General features: G+C 36.4%; 1 protein-coding gene across 3 annotated transcripts; it reads right to left on the bottom strand.

Moving 5' to 3' along the window:
- Positions 1-2,498: 2,498 nt before the first annotated feature.
- On the bottom strand, positions 2,499-5,642 carry LOC137709439 (uncharacterized). 3 transcript variants are annotated; one of them, XM_088689925.1, is made up of 5 exons: positions 5,063-5,642; positions 4,352-4,668; positions 4,184-4,240; positions 3,445-3,923; positions 2,499-3,023 (listed from the first exon to the last, which is right to left on the bottom strand). In XM_088689925.1, the coding sequence occupies exons 1-5, from the start codon at positions 5,443-5,445 to the stop codon at positions 2,715-2,717; spliced, it is 1,545 nt and encodes a 514-aa protein (XP_088546051.1). In that variant the 5' UTR covers positions 5,446-5,642; the 3' UTR covers positions 2,499-2,714. The 3 variants fall into 3 exon arrangements, with proteins under 3 accessions (XP_088546051.1, XP_088546052.1, XP_088546053.1); XM_088689926.1 differs by having other exon boundaries at positions 3,445-3,914; XM_088689927.1 differs by having other exon boundaries at positions 2,952-3,093.
- Positions 5,643-8,978: the final 3,336 nt, after the last annotated feature.

Below are 8,978 nucleotides of genomic sequence, written 5' to 3'. Positions count from 1 at the left end.
TCACTAACAATATCAACCTATCACAACCTTGTACAAATATCACCAACAGTATCCTATCACTTTCATGTTTACATCAATCTTCTCACATATAACTATTGTAGGGTGTGTAGTCAGAAAATCTGAGTGAAAATTGAGTGCATAACTAGTGAGGAATTGAGGGAATTCTCTAAGGCATGTTACTACATTCAAAATGTGTTTTAATTGATTAAATGCGAACTAGTGAATGGTGACTATGATTAAGTATGTGCTCGAGGGGAAGGAAGACTAAAAGCTATGTGAGTAATGATCTTTGACATGTCATGTTTCATTGGAAATCCTTGAGGCAAACGTTGGAAGGTTTAGGTTTTGTTTTGTTTGTTTTGTTTCGTCTTGTTTTCTTTAGTTGTTTTGTTTTGCTCGAGGACTAGCAAAAGTTAAGTGTGGGGGAATTTGATAGGAGCATATTCATGCGACTTAATTAGCTTATTCTCGTGCATTTATGTTGTGTTTCCTTAGTTATTTTAGTGTTTAAAGTCACTTTTGTGTATTTTCAGATTATAAGGCCAAAGTGTGCAAGAAGATGCAAATTGGAGTCTTTCGGAGCAAAAGAGGAATGAATGAGTTGAAGACTTGAAGAAACGATGAATTCCTACTCCAACGATGAATTCCTACTCAAACGAGGAATCCTACTTCAACAAAGATTCCTACTTGAAGTAGGAAAGTTAACCCTAGGTTTCCCGTTTTGGTAACCTTTCCTAATCTTAAACGTCCGTATTTTCTAGCCACTTTGAAGGCCTTGTAGGCACTTTAGGACACAAAACAAAGGCCCTAGCCCCCTTAAACCTCTTTGCCGTGCCTTTCCCCTAATTCCCTTCGCTTGCCGTGCAAGGGGGGGTAGTTTTGTCCTAGGTTGTGCAAATAAACACATGCTCCTCTCCTAATTTAAAACCCTAGCCGCACCTTGCAACCATTCCCTCTTTAATTTCTGATTTTATTTCCTAATTCTAAAAGCCTTTGATTTAATTTTAATTAACCAAAATAAGCTAGGGTTTTATTTCTGAAACCATATATATTTTAAACCCTAGCCACACCCTACGCTCTTCTCTCATTCATTCATTCTTCCATAATTCAGCCACAAAACCTTGTTGCCGCAGCCACCATCCCTTCTCCCACCTTCAGTCCGCAACAACCATCCATTGCAGCCACCTTCCACTCTCTGCCGCAACACCACCATCCATTCCCCCCACCATCCACACCTCCATACATCATCCCACCACCTTGCCGCACCACCATCTCCCCATAAACCCATCCCTAAACCAGAAAATCATCCAAACTCACCATAAACCTTCTCTGCCGCAGCAAGAAGAAAGGAGAAAGAGGAATTTAAAACGTGCAGAAATTCAAGTGGATTCCTTGGGCGTTTTAGGTGTAATCAATCTTTTGTTCTTTATGTTTAATTTCAATTTTGTTTCTCTTTCTGTGAACATGAGAGGCTAAATCCCTAGTTAGCTAGGGGGTGATTCAAAACCATGTTTATGCTTGCAATATGAATTGATTACCTTTGGTTGGAATTTCATGAGTTGTGGATTCAATTTGTTTAACTGCTTGATTGATAACTTATTTGCGTATGTTTATTGAGAGTGCACGCTTAGTTCTCATGCATGAATATGATGCTAGAATATAAGTGAGTTTCACCTAATAGTTACAAACTTATATTCACAAGTAGTGGAGGTTGCTTATAAACAATCGCGTTAAATGAATTCTTGGCACTAGTTTCATGCTCATCATAGTAACGAATGCCTCGTCAATACTTATAGTTTTCATGTTGCTTAATGATCTTTGATTGTATCTTTATTGTGATTTTCACGTAAAGGACTTTTGGAGAATGTTTTGAATTGTGTATGCGCTGTCCCATCCAATTCATTAGCTTAAGGAAAACTTAAAGGTTAATTTAAGCGGACCTAATTAACCCGGGGTGTTGAGTTTCATGATTCATCGAAAGACCAACTGAAAATCATCTTGTATGCAAGTGTGACATGTGTGGAGAGGAACCTTCTAGCTAGCATTCCATCCATATTTTCATCAAATTCATCTTTACAATCTGTTTTAATTATAATCTGTGCATTTTATTTAATTTCGTCAAAAACTAAATCCCCCTTTACTTTAGTGTCCAATTTAGTTAGAAAGTGTCTTAGTTTGTGTTTCAAAGTGTTTTGATTAAAGTTATTACCCAAATTCGTCCAAAATAGTGTAAGTGCTCAAAACTGCCCAGATTGTGTTTTTAAGGCAGTTTTGAGTGTTTTGGGGCTGTTTTGAGTCTTTTGGTTTGTTTTAGTGTTTTATTGTTTAGTTTTGCATTCTTTGAGTCTACTTTAGTGTTTTAACTTTTGTTTTACGTTTTTGAGTCAGTTTTCAAGTGATTTAGCAATCCCTCCTAATCCCCGATCTAGAACGATTCCTACTTATTCATATACTACAATTGTCAAAAGAGGGTTTTAATTTGTGTGCTTATATATTTCGCATCACAGTTGTCAAACTACACTAAACTGGCTTGTCACAATGTGTATGCGGTAATGCTGCAAACCGCGACATAACTTAGGAACTGAAACCGCTTCCCTATATACAGCAAATGCTAGTTCACAGTAACTGTAATCTAGCTCGTGTATCCACTTGTGAAAAATAATGGGAAATGTCTATGTAGTTCCATGAACCAGCATAACTTAAGGAAATGAAACTCACTGGCTATCAGGCTCGCCCGAGCATTTCTTGCTCCAAACAACCGAACCTGCTTTCCGCTCCCCTCGCTTTCTCTTGTTTCTGGGAAAACTTACATCTGAAGCCAAGCATGACTCTAGAGTTGATTGCTCCTGAGGAAGAGCAGCTTCTGCCGAGGGAGCAGGGTCTGATTGTGGAGTTGGAAAAACGGCTTCATGTATGTCTTTCTCTGGTTGCTCATGTTCCTCTTTAGGTTGGTTGTTGATCATTTGCAAAGTGTGCTTCTCTGCTTCAGCCGCCTCGTTATGTATCAGGACATTATCCACAATCTGTAAATTATAACATTCCGTCTACCATAAGGTAATTGATGGACTTGCCCAAAAATTTGGGGATGAGTTTCTGTTATGCAGGGAAACAAAAGGTAACTAAAATGGTATCTTTATATTACCACTAAATGCACAAATAAAAATACTTTGAGCTGCTAGCGATATCGATTAATTATCTTAACTATAATGATGGGAAAATTTCGGGTTTGGCGTAACTTTTTAACTCCCAATTAGGCCCTTTCTTGAAACAAAATTAGTATCCACATGTGGTAGTTGTTGGGGAGATGACATCCACTGTGTCAATTTTACCGTATTTGATATGTGATATGTATCTATCATCACATAGTAGAAATATTTTTGCTGCATATTTCAACTAATAATTTTAAACTCAGTGGAACAAAATGCGAAAGTAGGGAAGACTTACATCTTCGCTTGAGTCTCCAAACTGCGGCTGATGGAAGGTAACGTCAACAGCAGACGGTAGTGCCACAGTGCTTTCAATTATATCAGGAACAGTGATTCCCTCCACAAAACTTGAGACTACACTTTCAGGCATTGCGAGATCCCCAACATTGTAGTCTGATACATGTTGAGCTGAAGTATATATAGCTCCCGCAGAGATTATGTCTCCAGTGCCAGGAGACAATTCTGGACTATGTGCAGAGCTGGTCTGTGCATCACAGGGTACAAGAACACTCAAATTTTCGCTGGACGAAAACCTAGCAACATTTTTGGACATCACCACATCCATTTGATACTTTAACTTGTGAACCCGAGAGTGCACTGTCTCAATTTTCCAAAGGACATGCTCCAAAGGCTTGTCACCATCTCGGTACTCAAAGAATGCCCAGTTATCACCACTGCTGAGTTTATCGTTGTAATCCGCACTCTGCTCTGCGATTACTATCCCCTCAACAATAATAAAATAAGTCCTTTTTTTTTTTTTTTTTTTTTTCGGAGTCTATCTTAAGGAAACAAATTATGCTTGAACAAGTGAATAAAGAAAAAACTATACACAAGCATCAGAACACAATGTAAAAAGCTGCTGAATTGAATAAGATTGGCAAGAAGGAAGAGTCCTACAGCTATTATACATATGCAAGCACTCATACAATCATAGAAATACCAAGCAAGGCAAGCCAACAATGAGGTAAAAACTATACCTGCATTACTAAAGTCATCAGCAACGGAAGTGCCATCATGATCGGATCTTTTATTTTCTGCAATACATTAGAATGCTAGGATAAATATCATTGCGGGAGGTGTATTTTGTAAAGGAGAGTGAATGAGCAAAATCATGGTGTATTTCAGTATAAAGAAGAAGCTCCCACCAAGATAGGAAAAGACATTATGATTTGAGATATATGATGCTATATCAGTTGTGTCTTCAACTCTTTTGCGTTTCCTCCTCTTCATAGCTTTCTTTCTGCGGAATTGACTACAACATGGCAATGACTTTGAACCAAATTCTTCCAAAGGAAATTGGTCGAGTCCTGTATGTCTTTTTTTACCATATGCTACTCCTCCTAGGTCTCTGGAATACTTTAGTGCTTGTGCTTCAATTTCCTTAATTCTCAATTCCATCCAATTGCAGCGCCACATTACAGGACGTATAAAGTTTCTCCAGTGATTTGTCAACTTCTTCTTCCTGAATTAGAAACAAAGGCAGTTGGGAGATTCACGTGAGGGGTTATAGTAGTTCCCAGAAGTACATGCCCAAAAAATGACACAGAAGCATCAAAAACTCATGCCTATGCTTACATACTTGTAAAATTGGAGAGAAAGAGAATGTTTGACTATTGTTTTTAGATGGAAAAACCACTTAGAATGTAGATTGTTCCAAAATTAAAAATGCTTGTCAAATCAAGATGTGCATAATACAAAGGGTTTCATCGTGCCATTCCAAGGCTCGAGTCTAGGAGCAGTTAATCATGTATGAAGTAGCATGCGAGTTACGACTTGCACGGTACAAATGGAAATCACAACTAGATATAAACTAGAAATAATAAATTACAAAGAGCGAAGAAGAAGCCGGCACACACCTGGTTTGAAATGCACTCGCAAATGCATCAAAAGCAGATGTCAAAGTATTGTCCCCAAATGAATGGGACTGCACTTCACCTTCTTCACAAAATCCAGAAAAACTACCAGTGTCAGACGTAGTGTCGTCAAATGAGCTTGAATATTCATCAGTTGCATCTGCATCAGGATGGTCAGTTTCAGGCTGCTCCTGATTACTTGTGCACTGAATTATATCAATGTCGAAGATGGAAGCCATGTGTTTTCCCTCCGATGCCGAAGCAGAAGCAGAGTTTGGCAAGGAAGCCCTCCTGATTTCTGTATCATCATCAACAAGTTCAACTTTTGGGTTGACAAATGGTTTACAGTCTTGGTCAGCCTCCATGAATGGTTGGGCAGGAGCCATAGCCACCAGCTGAGCTGAGCTCTGTTCTTATAACATCAATTTACGAATGCTTACTTATAATATCAAGGAGGAATTGATGTTGGAATATCACGAGTACTGATCATTAGCATAACATACATGCATAATTGGCATATAGATATAGAGAGAGAGAGAGAGAGAGAGAGAGAGAGAGAGAGAGAGAGAGAGAGAGGGGGGGGGGGTGGTTTGCCAGAGAGTGTGAGTGAGAGTGGGAGTGAGTGAGGAGCTGAGGAGCAGAGAAGGTTGGTGGTGGTGGTGGTGGCGGTAGCGGCCGATGAAAGCAAGTAGGGAGTGATGAGTGCGTAACGTTATAAAAACCTAAGCACAAATTACACAATGGCCTCTAATTTCCTAATAATTTCTTAATTTCCTTGACAGAGTTAAGGCTTTCCCGCTTTTGGTAACACGTGTGAGTGTGCCATTTGCCGCGTGTTACAATAAATTATAATATAAAGTGTTATACCACGTGTTCCAATATAAGTGGATGATAACGTTGATATGTCGTGTTTTATGATATATATATTTTTCAATGTTCATTCACTTATATTATGAAATGTGATATATTGCCTTATGTTCCAGCTACACTCAAATAATGAGAACTTACTTTGTGCTAGTTGAATAATATATGATGGGGGCACGAGAGAAGGAAGAAGGATGGTGGAAAAGGTGTGGTAGAACTATATAGAGACACACACACACAAAAAGAAGGGTAAATAAAATAAAAACTAAAAACATAAACAAAAGCTTACTTTAAATTGTTTTCGCTTTCAGGATTTTATTTGTAATCATCTTTCTTTATTTCTTACCCTCCTTCAGAAAAATTACATTAGTGGTTTGACAAATAATATGACCGTAATAACGTAGGTATTGTATTGCATTTCAGTTTCAGCTGAATATGTTCTCCAATATACCCCACTGACTTGATTAATCATCGCATGCGGCTAAATGTCACTCCTTACTTGTGGGACAGCTCAAGCATAAATCACAAATCGACTAAGTGATACTCATTATTCTATTTCTCTCTTCTATGTTTCATCTAACCACTCAAGATTAAGTCGTGTGGTGATGCTAAAGGTTGACTACTTTGACAACTAAAGGAGAACCAAAGGTGGAGAGTTTAAAGAGAAGATTTGAAGAACAAGAAGATTGGTGGAGCAATTTGTAAGGGTTTTTCTAATAGCTTCAAGGGTGAGTTTAGTTCATCCTTCATCTATATTTCTAAGAGAAATATGTAGTTGTTAGAGGTATGTCCTAAAAACAATCAACTAGTTGATAAACTATATATTTCGAACAATACCATGATAGTTCATGAGCTCATCACCGGGCAAGATCACCATACATCAACTAAACCATATAGAAATCTTTTGGGTGAGTCCATGGACAACTTCAATGAGATTGTATAGATAATTCATACATAAGAAGGAAGTAACTTAATGAGTAAAGTTATTGAGACCATTATCTTATGTGTTTATCCTAAAACTATTCTCGAACGTTGAAACTATCGAGTGGATATTGGTAATTTCGAAAAGATCAGTGCACACTTATGTTTCCATATGCAAAAACTCATTGCCTTAAAGGGATCATACGAGCAAAACAGTTTACATTGGTGTTATTTTCATCACCAAAAGGGTTTGGCATTAATCATCTATACTTATAAATGTGAACGAAAGTATTGTAGTAGAGAATGACTATTATACTGTGATTCCAAACTATATAGGTTCTATGTATCCTTATTCCATATCGACTTGAACACCATAACATATAGTTAGCTAGGTGTTACACATGGTTAGTAAGACTTGTGAAATGGATAATCTGATTCACAATAAGGGTAGAACTAAAAAGGTTTTAAGTTCGCTATACGGATTATTGGAGATTAATCGCTCTTACTTCCTCATCGGTTAAAACCTAGTGGATCGCACACCTTATTGGGAAGCTAAGATTACAAAAGTGGGTTGAAACAATTAATTATGATTAATCAGGAGATGGAATAATTAACTAAATGAATTTAAGTTAATTATTCATAATCGTAGAGAAGCTTGAAAATAACAAGTGGCCCTCAAATGTAACAAGCTTGAATTTTTGTTTACATTATTATTTGGGTGAACCGTCAATTTAGTCCCTTAATTATCACCTGAGTAAAAATTAGGTCCTTAAACTAATTTTTCAGAAAAATCAGTTATTAAATTATAAAAATCTGCCAATTACATCCCTATTATTAGATTCAAACCTACAATATTCAATTTTCTGTCAATTTAAGTCATGTTATTTGCATGTGATACACATTGGAGGGTAGATTGGTAATTTTCTTATAAAGAACTAGTGTATGGAGTTTACTTTGGAGGGTGAATTAGATATTAGATTCGCAACCTATATGAAATGTTAAGGGCTTAAAGGCAAGAAAATGATGGTATTACACTTTAAAGTGTGTCAAGTGACTTAAGTTGATGAAAAATTAGATAAAATAGCTTTGAAAATAATAGTAAGGATGAAATTATCAATTTTTAATGAATTTAGGGACTTATTTTACCGAAAAAAATAATTCAAGGACCTAATTTTCACTTAAGTGATAGTTTATGGACTAAATCGGCACTTCACCTTCTTATTTTAGTGGCACAAGACACCATGTTATTTTAGTAGCACAGAACGTCATGCCGAGACATTAAATCCCGTGGTTAAACCCGCTACCATTTGCACCCTTCTTAATTTGGCGATTTCTTGGGATTGGCCATTACGTAAGCTATATGTCAAAAATGTTTTTCCTTCGTTGCGGAAATATTTCTTTGTGGTGCGTAAGAGCATCTCCAATGGGGGCTATATCCTCCATGAAGCTACTATATTTCAAGCCTTAGCGAGAAATTTTATCCCCAATGAGCCGAAAAATGGGTCTAGATCAGCCACTGGAGTTAGTAATTTCTTTTCTTGGATAACATAAAATTAGGTTACATCTAGCCCAAAAAGTCCCACAAAAAAGTAGCAACCCATGTGAGCAAAATTCTATCACTCTCCCTCTTCTTACGAATACACTTGTACTCCCATTTTATTATTTTTTTAAAATCTTTTTTCTTTCTTATTTTTCTTTCACTTTGGGTAACTAATGATTGTTTTAAATTCCATAAGAATTAAATTTTCAAATTGATTTAACGTTCATGGCCATTAGTGGGCGAAATTTTCAAATAATTTTTTTCAAAATTGTATGATACTAATTTATCAATTAGTGCTAGGTAAATTGATTATACGTGAAAATCAAATCATTTCAAATGACGAAATGAGAGTTAGCTTCTTTCAACATAATAGATAGAGATAAGATAATCTAATCCAACGAACGATTCATAAATGATGAAATCTAACTTTGTCATAATTTGAACTTTAGGTTGAAAGGTTCATACAAATAAAAAAATAAAAAATTTAAGATATTACATCTAAACATCAACTTAAGAAAAAAAAAAATCATCGCTTAATCAATTACTCTATAAAAATAAATATAACATGAAATTCTTTTATAAAATCCCAAAAAT

Source organism: Pyrus communis, chromosome 17, assembly GCF_041283825.1.
Source record: "Pyrus communis isolate YQ-2024b chromosome 17, ASM4128382v1, whole genome shotgun sequence".
NCBI classification, from domain to species: Eukaryota; Viridiplantae; Streptophyta; class Magnoliopsida; order Rosales; family Rosaceae; genus Pyrus; species Pyrus communis.
Note: the sequence above shows the minus strand (reverse complement) of the source record. Positions and strands in the feature narration are given on the sequence as shown.